The sequence below is a fragment of the Thalassophryne amazonica genome, chromosome 12, assembly GCF_902500255.1.
Source record: "Thalassophryne amazonica chromosome 12, fThaAma1.1, whole genome shotgun sequence".
Classification (NCBI taxonomy): domain Eukaryota; kingdom Metazoa; phylum Chordata; class Actinopteri; order Batrachoidiformes; family Batrachoididae; genus Thalassophryne; species Thalassophryne amazonica.
Window position 1 is genome coordinate 102,195,297 of NC_047114.1, and position 21,841 is coordinate 102,217,137.

The 21,841-nt window shown below is 43.1% G+C and overlaps 1 protein-coding gene across 1 annotated transcript in view; it reads left to right on the forward strand.

The window, feature by feature from the left end:
• Nucleotides 1-20,698, forward strand: part of bfsp2 (beaded filament structural protein 2, phakinin) — a 32,932-nt gene extending 12,234 nt beyond the window's left edge. Inside the window, exon 7 of the mRNA XM_034184055.1 lies at nucleotides 20,542-20,698. Coding sequence (XP_034039946.1) covers nucleotides 20,542-20,632 — 91 coding nt within the window. The 3' untranslated portion in view covers nucleotides 20,633-20,698. The remainder of the gene's footprint in view (nucleotides 1-20,541) is intronic.
• The last annotated feature ends 1,143 nt before the right edge of the window (nucleotides 20,699-21,841 follow it).

The window sequence follows — 21,841 nt, forward strand, 5'->3', positions numbered from 1 at the left end:
AATTTTGTAGAAAAAAAAAAGCAGATCACAGACATGACACAAAACTAAAGTCATTTCAAATGGCAACTTTCTGGCTTTAAGAAACACTATAAGAAATCAGGAAAAAAAAATTGTGGCAGTCAGTAACGGTTACTTTTTTAGACCAAGCAGAGGAAAAAAATATGGAATCACTCAATTCTGAGGAATAAATGATGGAATCATGAAAACCAAAAGAACGCTCCAACACATCACTAGTATTTTGTTACACCACCTCTGGCTTTTCTAACAGCTTGCAGTCTCTGAGACATGGACTTAATGAGTGACAAACAGTACTCTTCATCAATCTGGCTCCAACTTTCTCTGATTGCTGTTGCCAGATCAGCTTTGCAGGTTGGAGCCTTGTCATGGACCATTTTCTTCAACTTCCACCAAAGATTTTCAATTGGATTAAGATCCGGACTATTTGCAGGCCATGACATTGACCCTATGTGTCTTTTTGCAAGGAATGTTTTCACAGTTTTTGCTCTATGGCAAGATGCATTATCATCTTGAAAAATGATTTCATCATCCCCAAACATCCTTTCAATTGATGGGATAAGAAAAGTGTCCAAAATATCAACGTAAACTTGTGCATTTATTGATGATGTAATGACAGCCATCTCCCCAGTGCCTTTACCTGACATGCAGCCCCATATCATCAATGACTGTGGAAATTTACATGTTCTCTTCAGGCAGTCATCTTTGTAAATCTCATTGGAACGGCACCAAACAAAAGTTCCAGCATCATCATCTTGCCCAACGCAGATTCGAGATTCATCACTGAATATGACTTTCATCCAGTCATCCACAGTCCACGATTGCTTTTCCTTAGCCCATTGTAACCTTGTTTTTTTTTTCTGTTTAGATGTTAATGATGGCTTTCGTTTAGCTTTTCTGTATGTAAATCCCATTTCCTTTAGGCGGTTTCTTACAGTTCGGTCACAGACGTTGACTCTAGTTTCCTCCCATTCGTTCCTCATTTGTTTTGTTGTGCATTTTCGATTTTTGAGACATATTGCTTTAAGTTTTCTGTCTTGATGCTTTGATGTCTTCCTTGGTCTACCAGTATGTTTGCCTTTAACAACCTTCCCATGTTGTTTGTATTTGGTCCAGAGTTTAGACACAGCTGACTGTGAACAACCAACATCTTTTGCAACATTGCGTGATGATTTATCCTCTTTGAAGAGTTTGATAATCCTCTCCTTTGTTTCAATTGATATCTCTCGTGTTGGAGCCACGATTCATGTCAGTCCACTTGGTGCAACAGCTCTCCAAGGTGTGATCACTCCTTTTTAGATGCAGACTAACGAGCAGATCTGATCTGATGCAGGTGTTAGTTTTGGGGATGAAAATTTACAGGGTGATTCCATCATTTTTTGCTCAGAATTTTTTTTCCCTCTGCTTGGTCTAAAAAAGTAACCGTTACTGACTGCCACAAATTTTTTTTTCCTGATTTCTTATAGTGTTTCTTAAAGCCAGAAAGTTGCCATTTGAAATGACTTTAGTTTTGTATCATGTCTGTGATCTGCTTTTTTTCTACAAAATTAAACAACTGAATGAACATCCTCCGAGGCTGGTGATTCCATCATTTTTGCCAGGGGTTGTACCTGTATGAGTGTCTGCACTTGAATCAGGAGTTCTCCCACAGGTACTGTGTGCGTCTCCCTTTATGCCCCTGGTAGCAACTCTGCAGCAGCAAATTGGATCCACCCAGCTGATTTTTGCCACCTGTGTGTTTATTTACTTTGCTCCATTTCCTTAAGACTACAGCTTTCCACAGAACCTCCAGTTTGACTTCACAGGGAAAGAACAGTAGAAATTAGGCTTAGAAAACAGGTGAAGATCTGTGAGCAGCAATATGGTTTCATGCTGCGAAAGAGCACTACAGATGCAATGTTTGTTCTGAGAATACTGTTAGAGAAGTATAGACCAGGGAAGAAGGTGTTACATTGTGTGTTTGTGGAGAAAGCTTATGATGGGGTGCCAAGAGAAGAGTTGTAGTATTGTATGAGGAAGTCTGGAGTGGCAGAGAAGTATGTGAATGTAGTGCGGGACATGTACAAGGACAGTGTGACAGCAGTGAGATGCGCAGTCAGAATGACAGACTCAATCAAGGTGGAGGTGGGATTACACCAAGGATCAGCTCTGAGTCCTTTCTTGTGGACAACAGTGAAAGGTATAGAGGTCGAGGGTCACCAATGTGGAGGTTCAGGTTTCAAGTTGTGGTGTGCCGCTGTCAAAGTTGTGGGTTGCCAGTGTGGAGTTTTGGAGCCAGGTTCCTAGCATGCTATTGAGCAAGACCTCTACATATCTCAGTGCCGTGGAAGACGAGCGTGAGAGAAAAATGAGTCGGCACACTGAATGAGCTTAGAAGTGAACAATCTTTGTTTGTCAGATGTACAGCTTTTATACAAACTGATAAACAATGGAGCAAGAAATGCTTTGTTTCAGTGAACAAAGGAAGGACAAGCTTTGATCTGTGCCGTTGAACATATGTATGTGGTCAGAAACAGCTGGTCACTGCCACCCGCGGTTCATGGGTTACATGAAAGAGAACTTTAATGTCTGGATCAAATATATGTTGCGTCTCTGCGTGTTAACATCCCGTCGGACATAAAAAGATATTAGCATACTTAAAGCAGGAGTTCTGTTGACAGACATTCATTTGTGTCTGATATGTTGCAGGTATAAACACAGTGAAATCACTTATGACTTTGTGCTTGGTGACTGAAAGGTTTTTATGGTGAATTTGTGTCTCAAAGATGTCGCCTGGTCGCTACAATGGACAGGTTGACGGATGAGATCAGACAGGAGTCCCCACGGACTATGATGTTTGCAGATGACATTGTGATCTGTAGTGAGAGTAAAGAGCAAGTTGAGTCTAGTCTGGAGAGGTCAATCAATCAATCAACTTTTTTCTTATATAGCGCCAAATCACAACAAACAGTTGCCCCAAGGCGCTCCATATTGTAAGGCAAGGCCATACAATAATTATAAAAAACCCCAACGGTCAAAACGACCCCCTATGAGCAAGCACTTGGCGACAGTGGGAAGGAAAAACTCCCTTTTAACAGGAAGAAACCTCCAGCAGAACCAGGCTCAGGGAGGGGCAGTCTTCTGCTGGGACTGGTTGGGGCTGAGGGAGAGAACCAGGAAAAAGACATGCTGTGGAGGGGAGCAGAAGGGGAATGAAAGTCAGTAGAAGCAAGACTGAGTACATGTGTGTGAATGAGAGGGAGCCCAGTGGAATAGTGCAGTTACAAGGAGTAGAAGTGGTGAAAGTAGATGAGTTTAAATATTTGGGGTCAACTGTTCAAAGTAATGGAGAGTGTGGTAGAGAGGTGAAGAAGAGAGTGCAGGCAGGGTGGAGTGGGTGGAGAAAGGTGGCAGGAGTGATTTGTGACCGAAGAATATCAGCAAGAGTGAAGGAGAAAGTTTACAAGACAGTAGTGAGACCAGCTATGTTGGACAGCTTAGAGACGGTGGCACTAACAAAAAGACAGGAGGCGGAGCTGAAGATGTTATGATTCTCTTTGGGAGTGATGAGGATGGACAAGATTAGGAATGAACATATCAGAGGGACAGAGTGCAAATTAAAAAAGAAAAAAAATATATAAGACTGTAGCAGCAAAAAAGAGAGAAAAGTAAGTACAAAACTGGATATTTCACATAAACAATTATTTCCCTCATTCCAAGTGTGTCATGTGACCTAAGAGCAGTTGTGTAGAAACTGTTTTTCAGTCTGTTTGTTCTTTCTTTAATGGTCCTGTACTGTCTGCCTGATGGCAGCAGCTCAAACAGAGTGTCCAGGGTGGGACGAGTCCTTTAGGATGGTGTTGGCTCTCCTGAGACAGTCAGAGCCATGAAGGTCCCCCAGTGTGGGTAGAGGGCACCCAGTCATCTTCTCTGGAGCTCTTTCCTGTTTGGCCCCGTGCAGCTGGTAAACCACGTCCAGAGGCAGTATGTGAGGATGTTCTCCATGGTAGAGCAGGAAAAAGACACCAGACATCTCTGGTTGATGTTATTTTTCCTGAGGATTCTCAGAAAGTAGACTCTTTGCTGTGCCTTCTTTTCCAAGAGTGTGGTTCCTGTCCCAGGTCAGTTTCTCCTCTATGTGGACTCCCAGGAAACAGAAGTCCATGACCCTTTCCACACAGGTACCCCCCCAAGTGATAACGGGCTGAATGTCTGTTTGGTTTCTCCTGAAGTCTATGATTAGCTCCTTGGTTTTGGATGTGTTCAGAGCAGGTTATTTTCTCTACACCACAGCATCAGCTGGTCCACCTCGTCCTGGTAGGTGAACTCATCACCTCCAGCGATACAGCCGATCACTGTGGTGTCATCTGCATACTTAATGAAGGTGTTGGTGGTGTAATTTTTACCCTGGTTCTTTTGTAATTTACTGCTCCTTTTCGAGAACCAAACCATTATATTTCTCATTTTGAGTTTAATGGTCACATTAGAAACCAGGCCTGGGACTAGGGATGATATTGATAAGATTTTATCGATATCGATGCCATTATCGATTCTGCTTATCGATCCGATTCCTTATCGATTCCCTTATCGATACCTCTTGTGAATTTTGTACTAAAAGTAGGCTTTACAGGTTTTCTATGTATTTCATTGAGTCTTAAAGTAAATAAATATGAAATTGGTCACTGGATCCTTGATCTCTGGACATAAATAATAACGGTAAATAAACAAAACAGTGTTTTGCTTTGAAGTTATTAATTCCGACTGGACTCTATCGTTCTAACTTGACTCGGCAGAGAGCCGCACAGTGTTTGGAGCTGTGTGAACAGAACAGACGATGATTCTCTTTTCTTTCTCACAACAAGACAGCAGTCCCAGTTAGTAACTTTAATCCGCACAAAATTGACTCACGATTGACATATTCAGAGATGAAAGTGGTGAAAAACAAAAAAAGCTGAAACCCAAAATTACCCCCCAACACCACCTGCATGAAAATGTTTCAATTCTAGAAGCTCTGAAATGCAATCTGGGACTATTCCAGACAATAAACTGCAGTGAGTGCAGCATCCATTTAGTGAAGAAAAATACAACTTTCCTTATTCAAATTCATTCCAGTAGTATTCTGCTCTTACTAGGATGCAGCAGTTTTCTAGTTTGGCAGAAAGTTCTGGAAGAAATCACTGAAGAAATTAACAAACTGAAAATATGGTTTGACCGAAACAAACTGTCATTAAACTTCAATAAAACAGGGATGAAATGGAGGAGTGAGAGTCACTAGGTGTTCACAGGAAACACATTTATTTCTGTATGTATGTATTTATTTATTTATGTATGTTCATTGTTAGTTGGTTTTATATTTTCTGTTGTGTTTTTATTCAGGTTCTTTTGTCTCTTTCTCTAAAATTGTATATAATCATTAGATTAGTTATTATTACTATTATTGTTGTGCTTGCTATTATTATTAATATATAAACAAAAATAAATTTAAAAAATATTACAATTTGTAATACATTTGACTCTTTTACGACAACAAACACTTGACAGCTGCAACTGCTTGATGCTAATTTTAACATTGAAAATGCCATAGACATGCTAACGTGTTAGCATCAGTCCCATTTTTAAGTTCTAAAATACATCTATCAACTGTTTCAGAAGACCATAACAGGTCGGTTTAACATAGAAAAAATAAATAATACTCACAGACATATGTTCTTTAGGGTTTTAGGGGGGGAAAGCGAAAGAAAAAAATTAATCAACGAAGCAATGTTCAAAGCACTGCTTTTATCTGCGAATCACTGCTTCGATTGGTTCAAGGTTCAAAGCAAAGCAGCGCTGCAGAAAAGTTAATTACAGACACGCTGCAGGGTCTGTAATCAATGTAGAGAAATGACCATTTTCCTGACAAACACCCCCAAAAACAACGGCCACTCTGAAGGACCGATAAGGGAATCATTAAGTAAAAAGCTTATTGATGTCGGTGGATTGAATCATTTCTTAACGATACCCGAAAGGAACCGGTTCTCGATACCCATCCCTACCTGGGACCCTCACAGTGTCCATCTTGTGAAAAGGCCCAGAAAATAGGTCATACGGCACTTTTTATACAATGTGGGTGTTTACAGTGGGTGTGGTTTAGTCTCACATTTGTAATGTTACTGGCTCTCAGCAATAGGGTTAAGATCTCCCTGTATCTGGAACTTGCACATGTGATGGAAGTAAAACTTTATTCATATATTTCTCAGAAAACACAAACACTTGATAACTAACATAAAATTAGGAATTAGCACAGATATGATCTAACACTGGTGTGCAGTCAGAGGTGTAGTGGGTGAAGAGCAGTGGGCTCAGCACGCAGCCTTGAGGGGAACCGGTGCTAAGTGTGAGAGCTGTGGATATGTGGGGGCCAATCCTGACTCTCTGTGAGCCATCTGACAGAAAGTCCTTAATCCAAAGACACAAGCTTAGGACTCTGACGAGGGCGGTCGCACCTCCCTCCCAAACATGCTCAATGGGTCACATGTCCGGTGAGTATGCCAGCCATGCAAGAACTAGGACATTTTCAGCTTCCAAGAATTGTGTACAGATCCTTGCAACATGGGGCTGTGCATTATCCTGCTGCAACATGAGGTGATGTTCTTGGATGTATGGCACAACAATGGGCCTCAGGATCTCGTCACGGTATCTCTGTGCATTCAAAATGCCATCAATAAAATGCACCTGTGTTCTTTGTCCATAACAGACGCCTGCCCATACCATAACCCCACCGCCACCATGGGCCACTCGATCCACAACATTGACATCAGAAAACCGCTCACCCACACGACGCCACACACACTGTCTGCCAACTGCCCTGGACAGTGTGAACCGGGATTCATCTGTGAAGAGAACACCTCTCCAACGTGCCAAACGCCAGCGAATGTGAGCATTTGCCCACTCAAGTCGGTTACGACGACAAACTGGAGTCAGGTCGAGACTTTATACACTTTTCTCAAACAAGCATGAACATTTTCTCACTTTTCTCTCCTGTGTAAACACTCTCTTTTTACTTCTGGGCGAGAAGATTATAAACAGACATACGCAGAACACAATGCGCAGCTCTCCCTTCGCTCACTGCCTCCGGAGGTACGAATGCGCGACCCGCAAAGAATCCAAGTCCTCTCTCGGTGGCCACGGAGCTCTGCGGCTGCGGTCAACATCCGCATCAAAACAGCGAGCGTAGTCTCTGGACCTGTTGCCAGATTTGGCGCAGTTCCGCACAGCAGACAGAAGGGCGGTGTGGCCCGCTGCTGCGTTTACTGAGCCCGCAGAAAGCTCATTGGAGGCAGTGAGAGCAATCGCGGTGATGCCGACCGGTGCCACAACCGGCCCGCCTGATAAGGACACAGAACACAATGCGCCGTTAAAAAAAAAAGCATGCAAAATTGCTCTAAAAAAATCAGTGAAACTGCGAGGCTGCGAAAGGTGAACCGCGTTATAGCGAGGGACCACTGTACTCTGAAAATGAATTAATAAAAATCACAGAAGATGAACCAGATTTTTTTGACAAAATGTATTAATTGTCGCTCAGTGCTAATGCAATACCATATCATAGGAATACAATGAGGCAACAACAGGTGACTGTCGAGTGTCGACTCAGCCTTCTCATTGGATGGGGTGGGTCTGGCTGACAAGTGGGCACGCCCAGGCCCATCCAGGCCCACCCTTGGCTATGCATAAGACCTGCATACAGCAGAATGCAGAAAAGACAAACAGCTATGCGTGCATGTGTGCAGTTTTAACCACGCACAAACTGAGGAGAGCTGACATTTGCCATTTGGGTCAAGGATGAATGGCGCCAAAACTGAACGTTAATAGGTCAAATACTTTTAGAGAAGTTACATATATTAGCTAACAACACTGAACAATGCACATTGATATTTACATTCTGGAATCACATGCCATTCCAGCGGGGGGGGCAGTGTAAATCATTCGGGTCTGAAACGTGTGTGTAAGTAACGGCAGCCTGGAGGCTTCGTTCACACACAGGAGACACAGTGTTAACATTTTTACAAGCGGAGCTTCAGTACAGTGAGGACCCAGTGTGTCTCGCACAGGCTAAAGACCTCCTCCAAACATCATCTGGGATCAACACGTCCACATCTGTCTGCCAAACAGTTTGAAGAACAGCAGAACACAAAGTGTCTGATTTCACATCATCAAGAACAGCGGGACACAAAGTATCTGTATATGAAGCCTCACGTGAAATTAGAGAAGTGTGGTTCAGTGCCGGCAAACCGAAACAGGACCTAACCTTTGACCTCCACAAAAAAGCCAAAGCAAGCTGTAAGTACGATGTAAGATTTATACAAAATAATGACAACATTATGTGGAAAGAGTCACTGGCCAAAAAGCTTTCCAACATAGATGTACAAACTTTTGCTTCCTACAAGTACCTCGGAACTGTGTCCAACTCCTACAAGTACCTTGGAACTGTGTCCGACTCCTAGAAGTACCTTGGAACTGTGTCCGACTCCTACAAGTACCTTGGAACTGTGTCCGACTCCTACAAGTATCTTGGAACTGTGTCCAACTCAGACCTAAAGTCTGTTCACAGAGTCAGTAGTTAATCGTGGATTCACTTGTTGCAGAAGCTAAACTCTTTTAATGTTTCCTGGAGGCATCTTTTATTCTTTTCTTTTATTGAAAGTCTTTTAACTTTTTCTTTTATGTGCTGGTTTCATGGATTATTGATATTTGGACAGGAACTGCCTGAACCGGATTGATCAAAATCTGCTCCCAGATTGCTGGAGTCCAGCTGAGGGACCCCCAGGGGAGGGGAATCAGAGTTCTTCAGAGGGGGGCGCAAGGAATGGGTATCGAGAACCGGTTCTTTTTGAGAATTGTTAAGAAATGATTCGATCCAGCCAAGACAGTCCCACAACATCCAGATACTTAAGGTACTCAGGACGGATTTCATCCACCCCAGGAGCCTTTCCACCGAGGAGCTTTCTAACCACCTCGGTGACTTCGGCCTGGGTAATGGATGAGTCCGCCTCTGAGTCCCCAGTCTCTGCTTCCTCTTCGGAATTGGTGACGATGGGATTGAGGAGTTCCTCAAAGTATTCCTTCCACCACTCGACAACATCTTCAGTCAGGGTCAACAGCTCCTCACCAGTAATGTTTACGGTGTGGGTGGGGAGCTGCTTCTGCCTCCTGAGGCGTTGGACGGTTTTCCAGAATCTCTTCAAGGCCGACCGATAGTCCTCCTCCATGGCATCCTCGAACTCCTCCCAGACCTGAGTTTTTGCCTCTGTGACCGCACGGGCTGCGGCACGCTTGGCCTGCCGGTACCTGTCAGCTGCCTCCGCAACATCGCGTGGCGTTCGGGAACAGTGCCTCTGGATTGGCAGATCGGGGTGGTGGTCTCTCTGTTTAAGAAGGGGGACTGGAGGGTGTGTTCCAACTATAGGGGGATCACACTCCTCAGCCTCCCCGGTAAGGTCTATTCCAGGGTACTGGAGAGGAGAATTCAACCGATGGTCGAACCTCGGATTTAGGAGGAGCAGTGTGGTTTTCATCCTGGTTGCGGCACACTGGACCAGCTCTACACGCTCCATCGGGTGCTCGAGGGTTCATGGGAGTTCGCCCAACCATTCCACATGTGTTTTGTGGATCTGGAGAAGGCGTTCGACCGTGTCCCTCGGGGCACCCTGTGGGGGGTGCTCCGGGAGTACAGGGTCAGGGGTCCTTTGCTAAGGGCTATCCGGTCCCTGTACGACCGCAGCAGGAGCTTGGTTCGCATTTCCGGTAGTAAGTCAAACCTGTTTCCAGTGCACGTTGGCCTCCGCCAGGGCTGCCCTTTGTCACCGGTTCTGTTCATTATTTTTATGGACAGAATTTCTAGGTGCAGCCAGGGTGTAGAGGGGGTCTGGTTTGGGAACCACAGAATCTCGTCTCTGCTGTTTGCGGATGATGTGGTTCTGTTGGCTTCGTCAAATCAGGACCTTCAGCGTGCACTGGGGCAGTTTGCAGCCAAGTGTGAAGCGTCCGGGATGAAAATCAGCACCTCCAAATCTGAGGCCATGGTTCCGACCGGAAAAAGGTGCTTTGCCCTCTTCGGGTCGGTGGAGTGTCCTTGCCTCAAGTGGAGGAGTTTAAGTATCTCGGGGTCCAGTATGATAAAGTGAAACAACGATCTTGCAGTATTTATAGCTCCAGAAGAACAACAGGGAGATGTGAAGTGGCGCACAGTACCGTGTTGAAGTGTGGGCGGGCTCACAATAGTGGACAGTAGCATGGCACTGCGTGTACTCACGTGAAGGCTCCATGCTGTGCTGTATGCCGAAGAAAATTAAACAGGTTTAATTTCTTCCGTCCTACGCACGTAGCCCTCAACATACTGCTGCGCATTGAGAAAAAAAACTCCTCGTGAAGTGGGCGGAGAGCAGCTCATTACAGTGTAGATGATACACTGCAATGAGCAGCTCTACAAATACGCCACTGTGACCGTGGCTTCAACGATTCCCTTATCGGTCCTTCAGAGCGGCCGTTGTTTTGAGGGTGTTTTATCGGGAAAATGATCATTTCTCAACATTGATTACAGACCCTGCAGTGGGTCTGTGATCAACTGCTTCTGCAGCGGCTGTTCTTGAAGATTGAAGCAACGAAGCAGTGCTCTGACCCACTGCTTCATTGGTTCTCTGATTCACTGCTTTTCATAAGCAGCAAGTCCGCTTCTTAACCCCTCTCAAAGCCATTTAAAGATGTCAATCGTGAGTCACTTTTGTGTGGATTAAAGTCACTAACTGGGACTCTTGTCTTGTTGCAGGCAAGAAACGAGAATCGTCCTTCGTTCCGTTGGCACAGCTCGAAATGCTGCGCAGCTCTCTGCTAAGTCAAGTTAGAGTCCAGTCAGAATTAATAACTTCAAACCAACTCACCGTTTAAAATAAAAATGACACCTCTCTCCAAACGTTGTAATACCAGCGGTGGGCGCTGCTCAGCTAATCCAACAACCGATAATTATTGAGGCTGATGTTTTTGTTAGTGGATTAGCTTTTCAGATTAATTTAAAAACCATCAGCGGACCAATTATCTTCCAATAAATTTAGTTCAGATAACTTTCAGTCTGCTACCATTTTTTGTGCTGGTAACGTGAGCAAATTTTAACAATCAAAAACATTTGTAAACCCTAAAATCAAACATTTTAGTCCCTGTTGTGTGTAGATCTAGCGGTTTGTGGCAGACTGGCTGTCGCTTGCTGATGACATCATTATTAAGTGCAACACATGATTGGCTGGTCGACACATGGAGCATTGTGGGTAGTGTAGTTCAGGTTCACTTTGGACGTTACACTGTTACCGTCCGCTTGACACAAACAAAATGGACTCATTTTAACATTATTTTATTTTATTTCTTTGTGGCTGATTGGATAATGTCATCTCCAAGACTCGGTGGGAGAGAGGAGCTCTCACAGCACAGCTGTGTTACAGAGGGACTTTTCTTCACTGTTTTAGACATTGTTTTGGATAATCAGGACGCTTTATGTGGATTGTTTTTTCAGATGAATCCCACTGAAACTAACAGGTAAGAATTTATATTTACTACGTGTATTTTACTCAGCCAATCAATGCATTAATGGACGTATTTCGGTTGTTTAAGCAGCAGGGTTCAAAGTGTGCAAAAAAAGCAGCTTTTTAGTTCGTAAATGACGGTTTATCTAATACCAAGATAAGTGAGCGAAAATTTCAACCACACACTCGCACACTGCTTTGATCACCTGTTCTGCACAGCGGCTCCTTCAGCCATTGTGAACACACACGTGCAGCTGAGTGGACACACACGCATCACTCGAATCACCTGTTCTACGCACGTAAACGCCCACACTCTATCATGTGAGACACACACTGATGAGAGGTCAGTTTAGCGCTGGGAATGTGAGGATAAGCAGAGATGTGAGTGAGTGAGTGAGTGAGTGAGTGAGTGAGTGAGTGAGTGAGTGAGCGAGCGAGCGAGCGAGTGAGTGAGTGAGTGACAGCTCCAATGTTGGTGCTGTCTGATAGCAGTCTGTGTCATCTGACTGTTGTCTGAAATACGAGGTCTGTGAGAAAAGTATTGTACCTTTTTATTTTTTTCAAAAACTATATGGATTTGATTCATATGTTTTTACGTCAGCCAAGCTTGAACCTTCGTGCCCATGCGTGAGTTTTTCCACGCATGTCGGTTGCGTCATTTGCCTGTGGGCAGGCTTTGAGTGAGCACTGCTCCACTCCTCTCGTCGTTGTTTCATTGCGAGGAAATGGCGGAATGATTTGGGCTTTTTTTTCCATCAGAATTTTTTCAGAAACTGTTAGAGACAGGCAGCTGGAAACCATTCGAAAAATTTATCTGGCTTTCGGTGAAAATTTTACAGGCTTCACAGAGAATAAGGAGTGTTACTACAGCTTTAAGGACGGCCTACAATGGCGCACGGCGCGCCGCGCTCCGAGCCGCCATCAAGAGGCAGAAACCACCACATCATTTCTAAACGGATCGTTGTGTGGAGCCGGGACCGTCGTGTGCCATTTCTCTGGTTATCACAAGAGCTGGACATCAGCCATTTTCCGGCAGATTTCACTTTTAACAAGAGATTTTGTCATGGAAAGCCGCGCGGAGGCTTCGCGCATCACGACCGATTCGCTGATGATGATGTCCCAACTTGTCCTCTAACACTCCGAAACGGAGGTGTTCCTTTGTCTCGCTCCATCAGCGAATCGGTTGTGATGCATGAAGCCTCCGCGCAGCTTTCCATGACAAAATCTCTTGTTAAAAGTGAAATCTGCCGGAAAATGGCTGATGTCCAGCTCTTGTGATAACCAGAGAAATTGCTCACGATGGTCCCGGCTCCACACAGCCATCCGTTTAGAAATGATGTGGTGGTTTCTGCCTCTTGATGGCGGCTCCATTGTGGGCCGTCCTTAAAGCTGTAGTAACACTCCTTATTCTCTGTGAAGCCCGTAAAATTTTCACCAAAAGCCAGATAAATTTTTCAAATGGTTTCCAGCTGCCTGTCTCTAACAGTTTCTAAAAAAATTCTAATGGAAAAAAAGCCCAAATCATTTCGCCATTTCCTCACAATGAAACAACAACGAGAGGGGTGGAGCAGTGCTCACTCAAAGCCTGCCCACAGGCGAATGACGCAACTGACAGGCGTGGAAAAACTCACGCATGCGCACAAAGGTTCAAGCTTGGCTGACGTAAAAACATATGAATCAAATCCATATAGTTTTTGAAAAAAAAAAAAAGGTTGGATACTTTTCTAACAGACCTCGTATGTTTGGGCTGCATCCTGCAGGTGTGCACAAGGCGGTCCGGATGCGGCTGGCCACGCCTCTTTTTCTGCTGACCGGGTCAAATTATGAAAATATTTGCTGTGTCAGAATGGTTCCTCCACATTCTTGCTATGTGTGATGGGGGCTTTTTGGTTAGCTGTGCCCACCACTGTGTAACACAAACAATAAACTACAACAGACTAAAACATGTTTGTTTGTTTTTTTCCTCCCAAAATGAGACATTCTGCGTTCTTTATGAATGACACTGATGTTGATGTGCAGCCGGCTGAGCTCAGCTCAGAGGTACGGAGTAACATTCATGCCATTAATGTCTGAAAGGAAATGCTTTTGAGAAAAACTACAGATTTTGTTTATTTCTATTTATGTCCAGAGTTTAAGGATCCAGTGACCAATTTCATATTTATTTACTTTAAGTTTAAAAAAAAAAAAAAAGATGATGTTGACATAGAAAACCTGTAAAGCCTACTTTTAGTACACAGAAAAGTCACAAGAGGTATCAATAAGGGAATTGATAAGGAATTGGATCTATAAGCGGAATCAATAATGGCATTACTATCGATAAAATCTTATCAATACCCATCCCTTATTATTTATGTTAAAATGTGTTAGTTATGCCAAATGATGCTTAAAATATGACAAAAGGTAAAAATAGAAGAATAGAACATTATTTTAAAAATGTTTAAAATGTTTACAAAGGCTAAACATGTACAAATACTTTTAAAATGTGTTTAAGATGTGTAAAAGAATCAAAAGAAACACACGAAGAAGTTGAAATTGTGTGTGTGTTGTGGGGGGGGGGCACTCCCCACACTTTGAAAACCCCTGCTCTAATCTCAATAAACTAACGCATCAATCTTTCCAATTCAGTAATCAGATTAAAGTTACTTCTCCAAGTCACCGTGCGTTACTATTATTTGTGTATTGTGAGACGAATGCAGCTTTCAAACAGGGGACATTTCAGACCTCCAGCTGTCTGAAATGTCCCCTGTGCAGCTCAGCCCAAGCTGATGAACAGTTGTCTCTCAAAGTGCGCTGATGCTCAGAACTATGGTTTTACAAAGACATTTTTACGCTTTTTTCCAATAAAACACTGTGCTGCTCTGTGCGTGTCCTCGTTAAAAACAGCTGATCCACGATGCGCAAATATTAACACTTTTTTTGACCCAAATGCACCAAAGTGACATGATGTAAAAATGCTGATTACAAACTTTCTTACTTGTCAGTCTGGTTGGGGAGCAGTGCAGCACCCCACAACAGCCCAAGGTCCACTTTTGACGACATTTTTTCATACTATTACCACTTATAATAATAATTTCAACAACTAAAATGTGTAGAAAGAATTTAAATGTTAGAAAAATGCTGCAAAGAGTTTAATAGTTACATTTATATTTATAAAGTTTTTCTGTGACAGTGCTGTCAACAGTTAAATATGAGGTCAAGAAAGATGTCTTTATTTTATTTTTTTATAAAACAAGTATTTATGTTCATTGAAGTCAAGAAAGGGAGATTACAAAGTGAGTGTCGGCAAAACGGGTTCATCATTTCATGTTGAGGTGGGGGGGGGGGGCTGTCAAGAGCTGCTGAAAGTAACTAACAAAGTAACTAGTAATCTAACTTGGTTACTTTTAAAACTGAGTAATCAGTAATTGGATTACTTTTTCAAAGTAACTCTGGCAACACTGAATCTGGAGCCTGAAGAGGTTTTTTTTGTCTCATCTCTAAATGCATCTTGCTCATTTTCAGTCAAACGTATTGTATTATTTTATTTCTCAGCGTTTGTCTGCTGCTGTCTTGGATTTGTTTTGTTTGTTCTCTAATTATTTAGATGGTTTAATAAGTGTGTGTGTGTGTGGGGGGGGGGGGGGGGGGGGGGTCAACTGGGACCTGAATTGCTCCTCAGGGATCACTAAAGTTGTCTGACTCTGAAATCCTTTTGGAAGGAGGTTAAAATAATGAATTGAAGCAACACCCCCCTGTGTGAAGCTGCCCCCTCAGTGGTGGTTTTTAGTACAGCCAAGGTGGGCTGCCACCCGGGGTGGCACCATTGGCACGAGCACAGAAAAAAAAAAAAAAAAAACCTCTCCACCGGAAAATGGTTTTCTTGTCACTGTGTGTTGAATTGGCAAATTGGCGCCCCCTGCAGGCAGCTGCAGGCACCCTGCTTGCTGTCTGAGTGGACTGAAGTAGCGAGAAGGTGAAAGAAAGGGGAGGGGCGCACCGTGGACAGGGGGGGGGACCTCGACTTCTTCCAAATAACACACATCTCATTCATAATATTATAAACGCAGGTCTATAATTCCTGCACGTTTTTCTGAATTGTGAGAGACCTCCTGCCGCACACGGAGAGGATTCAGCTGCATCCTCTCCGTGTGCGGCAGGAACCCGGTGACAGGATCATCCAGCAAAACGAGGCAGGCAACATTTGAAAGCAGACAGACGAGGTGTAAGAGCAGGTTTGAATGTCACCAGAGAGAACAAACTGCCCACTCGTGGAAAAGTTTGCAGAAAGGAGAGCCTGACTATTTGTAAAGACGGCTCAGAACTTATGCTGCGTTCACATTACGAGTTGAAGTGGCTGAATCAAACCCTTTTTTTTATGCCTGCAAGAGTTTGTGTTTTTACAAAAAATTTTCCAGCAACTGGCAACTCTTTTTGTTGTCATGTACACTGACAAAATAATAATAACATTTAAAATGAGGCTTATCTTTATAATTAACTGATTTAATTGAGGGAGAAAAAGAATCACATTTGATTCTTTCGACAGGGGAACATTTTAGTTTAGATTTTCTTTTGACCCACAGATGAAAAGCAAAAATTAGGGAGAAAAAAGGCAAAAACTACATTATCAAATTTCTGTCAAACCTAAAACTTTAGCAGATTAGTTATTTACACATTTAGCCTAATATTTAAAACATCAAGCTAAATATTTAGTTTGATGTTGAGACAAATATGCACCTTATTAAAAGAGCTGATTGTTCCTCCCTGAAACATTTAACATGTGAGGGCTTGTTTATTCAAATCTACAATTCATGGACATTTTGTTTAAGAGTTAGAATTTGGCCTGCGGCTTTTTGACGTCAATTTCAATTTCAGGGGTGCTTCTAAAATATTAATAATAAAATAATAATTTCAAAAAATGTCTGTTTGTGAAAAATTTTGTGGGGTTTTTTTTTGGGGGGGGGGGGGGTCTTGCCCAGGGAGTAATTCATTGTAGAACTGCCATTGCCCCCCCCCCCCCCATTCAAAATATTAAAGTAGCAGTGTTGTTTGTTTGTGCTGTTAAAATAATTTGCTTAACTTAGCGCACAACAAGGAACTGTGGCTAGGAACTAGGAACACAGGTATGAGAGCTGGAACAGAGACTGGAACATCAACAAACAAGCACAGAACACACATCTCAAAGGGCTTAAAAACACAAAAGATAATAATTAGCAGTGATGTGAAACAGGTGTGGTGAGCTGGCAGGAGGAGGGCGTGGACAAACAAAGATGAGAGACACTTTGTGAGGCAAGAGAATGCAGTGACAAGTGGGTGAGGAGACAAGAGACAAAACAGGGTGTGGCCAACAGAGATGAGGAAGTGCAGGTGCAGGACAAGAGAGTGCAATGATCAGAGGGACACAGTGATACAAATGAAACTGGGCATGAATACATGAGAACAGAGATGAGAAGTGTAGACAAAAGAGTGCAGTGACAACATGAACATGACAAATAACCATAAACTAACCATACTAAAATATCAAGACTGAGAAGACTAAGGAACAAAAAATACATGGAATCTCAACATGAAAGATTAATGCTAGACAATAAAATAAAAAGACAGAAGAACTAATTAAACCAAAGGCTCCATGGAATATCAACAAGAACAGATTGTGGGGTCAAGCGGCCGATGTGATGGGGTTGCCTGCAACCTCCCCCCAACGGGCCACGCACACAAAAACCAACACCTTTTGGCTACAAGCTGAGATCAGACGAGATGACACACTGAATTTAAGAATATTACTAATTAGATGCATTTTTCCACCCGTCCACATTCCCAAACAACCCGACTCCGGGAAGACGTGACCCCAATTTATTTAATATCTACATGATGACCTTAGTGCAGCAGATAACAGAATATTTACAGAGGAATCCTTCAAATGGTGATACAAGCACCAAATTTGGCAAAAGTACACCTTAGATATTACTCTTTGAAAAAACTGATGGGCCACTTGAATTTTCAATAGGCAGCCATGTAGGGGTCAATTGAAGAATTACACAGGGGTCAAAATATAAAAATGCTCCAGTCATATTGAAAATTATACCACTTTATTTGTCTGATTATAAAGATTCCAAAAAGATATAGTTTGGACTATCTGTGACTGAATTTGTTGCTCCAAAATTGTTGCTCCAATTTTGTTCAAAGGTGATGCAAATTATTAGTTGAGTTAATAGGGTTTCAAAAAGGAATAGTTTGCACCATGTGTCATGCTTAGTTTGTTGGGAAAGTGTAAGTACACGGACCCACAACAGGGGGCGCAAATGAACGGACAATGGAATAGATCAAATAACAACACTTTACTGTTGTGAATGTGCACAACAAATACAATCGATTACAACAATGGACAAAAATCAATTCACAAAGGTGTCGTGTGGGCAGGCTCGAAGATAGGAGACGCCTGTCCAAAGTAGAACCGGAACCACACGGTTTCCTCCGCCACCCGACCCCGGGAATACTGGAGCCGCCAAGTCCCGAACTCCCAGGTGGCCACTGCCTCCGCGTGTCGGACCTGGTACTGCTGGCGAGGAACAAAGAACAATTAAATGAGGGCGCGTTTGCACCCAGGAATCCACACGGTAGGAAAGCTACCTCCACCTCTCGTTGGAAAAGTAATCTCCAGAACAACGCACAAAATCCAAAAGGATACAATCCGTCAGCTGAGATACGTTACCTTCTAGGTAGAAACGATATCTCGGCAAAGAGGTGGAGATGACGTTCTGCTGTTATACCGATGCTGATCCGATGAGTGGTGACAGCTGTCATAGGTGATGAGTGTCAGCTGTCACCCCGGCTGCTCCTGTGAGGCGGCAGCGCCCTCTGGTGCCTGGAGCCCGCACTCCAGGCAGGGTGCCCTCTGGTGGTGGTGGGCCAGCAGTACCTCCTCTTCAGCGGCCCACACAACATAGTTATGTTACAGGGTAACATATGTCACATGTCATAGAATTCAATGGACATCAACATTATCTGACCTTTACTTTAGAGACCAAGCATTCAACACAGTCAAAACTATTCCATTTATTAATCCAAGTAGCTCAATCAACAATTTTTTTTTACTAAAATTGGAGCAACTTTAACTTTTGACCCCTGTACAAACTGAAATTGACCTTTGTCACCATTCTTAAGGTTTTTACCCCATAACTCCAGAACATTCAGTCATAGATAGTCCAGACTATACCTTTTTGGAATCTTTACGATCAGATAAATAATGTGGTATAATTTTCAATATGATTGGAGCGTTTTTATATTTTAACCCGTGTAATTCTTCAATTGATCCCTATGTGGCCACCTATTGAAAATTCAAGTGGCCCGTCAGTGTTTTCAAAAGAGCAATGTCTAAGGAGAATTTGTGCTGGATTTGGTGCTTGTATCACCATGTGAAGCATTGTTTCAATTATTTGCTGGACTACCTGAGTCACAAGCTAAATATCTGTCATGTTGGCTGCTGTTATAGTGGCATACTAATTAACTAATTAACCACATTATGTATGCAGATGACCTGATGCTAATGGACCCTCAGTGGCAGGACTCAACAAACTGTTGAAAGTATGTGAGCTGTTTGGTGACGACCACTGTGTACTACACAACCCCAAGAAGAGTGCAGCAATGTCCTTTAGATATCTTAAAGGTGTTTAAACTAAATGGTGACGTACTGTAAGAAGGTGATTCATGTAGACACCGCCATACTCAAAGGAACATGATCCCACACAAATGTCATATGTGTCACCTTGATGTTAAACCCTCTCCTACGTACACAGCTCAACTTTGGTGGATCTTCAAGAAATCATCTATAAACCAACTGTATGTGTCTGATCATAACATTATTTTAAATTATTCATTGGATTTTCCAAATATGAGAGTAGAAATCCACTGTGCACAGTCTGTGACACACAGTGATGTCAGGCCGTGATCAGGAATCTCAGCGTCTAGACAAGTCTGTGAATCCCATCATATGTGCAGTTCTTCACACCAGCTTCAGATACAGGTTTCAGGATCAGCACCCGCTGCTTCCCGATGTTACATACAAACTTCACTGTATAAGTCTGGAACTGCCCACATATGGACCTACGGACATATATGTATCTATGTACCCATGAGTCTGGAATGAAGTCTTTATTATTATACATTACTATATAACAGCTGAGTGGATCCTTGTCATTTGATTGGTGCTTTGTATGTCACATGACATGGATTAATTCATCCCATTTGTGTTGCACTGCATTTAGAGTGCGGTTTGGTTCCATTTCGAGTACAAATTTGGTACCATTGCACTCTACACACACACACACACACACACACACACACACACACACACACAGAACAAATCCACTGCACTGTCAACCGTCTGGATGTATGAAGACCTGTTCACATGAAATGCTGACGTGATTTTTGGCTGGACTGAGGAACTACACAAAGTCTTTTTTTTTTTTTTGGAAGTCTGAAGTCAGTGCACAGCATCACTGGACTACACGTTACAGTGAAACACCAAAATGTAAGTCCCTTTTATGTTTTTTATAAATTAATAAAATGCCAAATGACAAGAATCTATTTTATATAAAACAAATAATGAATGTTTTTACATTCTTTCAATGGAACGAATATTTAATTCGGTGAAAGCTGGAACCACCTCGTTGAACGGTTTGTTCCAGCTTTCACCTCATGAAACATCCATACCATTGAACTCATAAACATTCATTATTTGTATAATATTATACTCATTTAATCAATAATCAATAGAATAGTTGATTGAAAAAATGTTGGATAGCTGCTGCTGCTCTATGATGTACTGTGACGAGGCCTGTGGCCGGCCACCCAGATTCATTTGTGGCTTTTTGTAGGAAAGAACATGGTCACAGATAGAACAAGCATCACGGCAGTTTGGATTTTCAAAGACTCTCAGAATTAGAACCAAGTCTGTCCAGTCATTTTGGTAAGAGGTTGATGTGTGGTAGAAAAAATATCATTCTGAAAATTACCTGTCCAGGTGCCCAGATCAGCCTTCCCAGTCCGAGGGAGCTGCCGGTTCTCCTGAACCAGAGTCCAGGACCAACCCTGTGGGGCCAACAGACCAATGATGTGCTGCCCCTGTGCTACTGGCTGAGGGGATCCAAACCCTGAGTTTGGCACCAGACATGGATCACAGGAAGACGTATAAACAGAAATAAACCAAAGGTCAAAATGAACGTGTCCACTTTGAGCTTTTGTTTTCAGATCTGCTGGAACGTTTAAATGTTTGCAGCACTCAGAATAAGGTCCGGGTGTCAGGCGGCCCTGATTAGTTGGTGTTTTCCAGCTCTTGATTGGCTACACAAACCAAATGGAGCTGATTTATTGTGAGGGAACCGACTCTGATCAGTGGCATGAAGCTGATCCTCCTGATAGGATGTCAGACAGATCCAGGACCAGGGTTCTGGGGGCCAATCCGTCAGCCGTGAGCCATGGGGAGATGGTAAAGATGGTGGAACGGGTAAAGCTGCAGGGATCTGTGCCATCAGTGCTCAACATCCCCATGTGGGTGGAGATGCTGTTCTCTGACATTCCAGACAGACACGGTTGATTCTGAGGTTCTTCAGAGATGCAGTCTGGCTCAGATGGACTGGGTCTTGGGTCAGGATGCAGAAACGAGCAACTTTGATGCTTCTGCTGGCGAGGAAATGTTGACTGACCTCCTGCATGATGCTGTGACTTTTATGGAGCCAATAGATGCCCTGATTACAGAACGTGAGAGAAACTGAGTCAGAGTGTCTGGGTTTGTCCTGGATCCAGACTAAGGACCAGGGTCCATATCCACAAAGCATCCTCAGTCTAAAAGTAGCTCTTGGTGATGTCATTCAAAGAAAAATTCCTTAGAATTCCTTGAATTCTTAGACATTTCTTTGAGTTTTCCCTTGCTAAGATCAGGGTTATTCACAAAGCACCTTGGGAGAGGAGGAGGAGTTTCTTAGATGGAGAGGACGTCAGAAAGACAGAGAGGACAGAGAGACATTCTCTGTACGTTCTCATACAATTATTAATATCAAAGTCAGTGACGTCAGCAACCTAAACTCAGCTGTTTGTCTTGTGTGCTGCAATCTCTGCTCTCACTTTGGATCGCAGCATGTACCAAAGTGTCTCACAGCACGGAGAGGAAACAGAACAATAAGCTAATCAATATAATAATCAGCATGTGACTGAGGTTCGTTCAAACAGAGCCGACATGTTCTGAGATAGACAGACAGACAGATACGTTCTGAGACAGACAGACAGACACTGAGAACTGTCCTCACCTTAGTCTTGGCACGAAG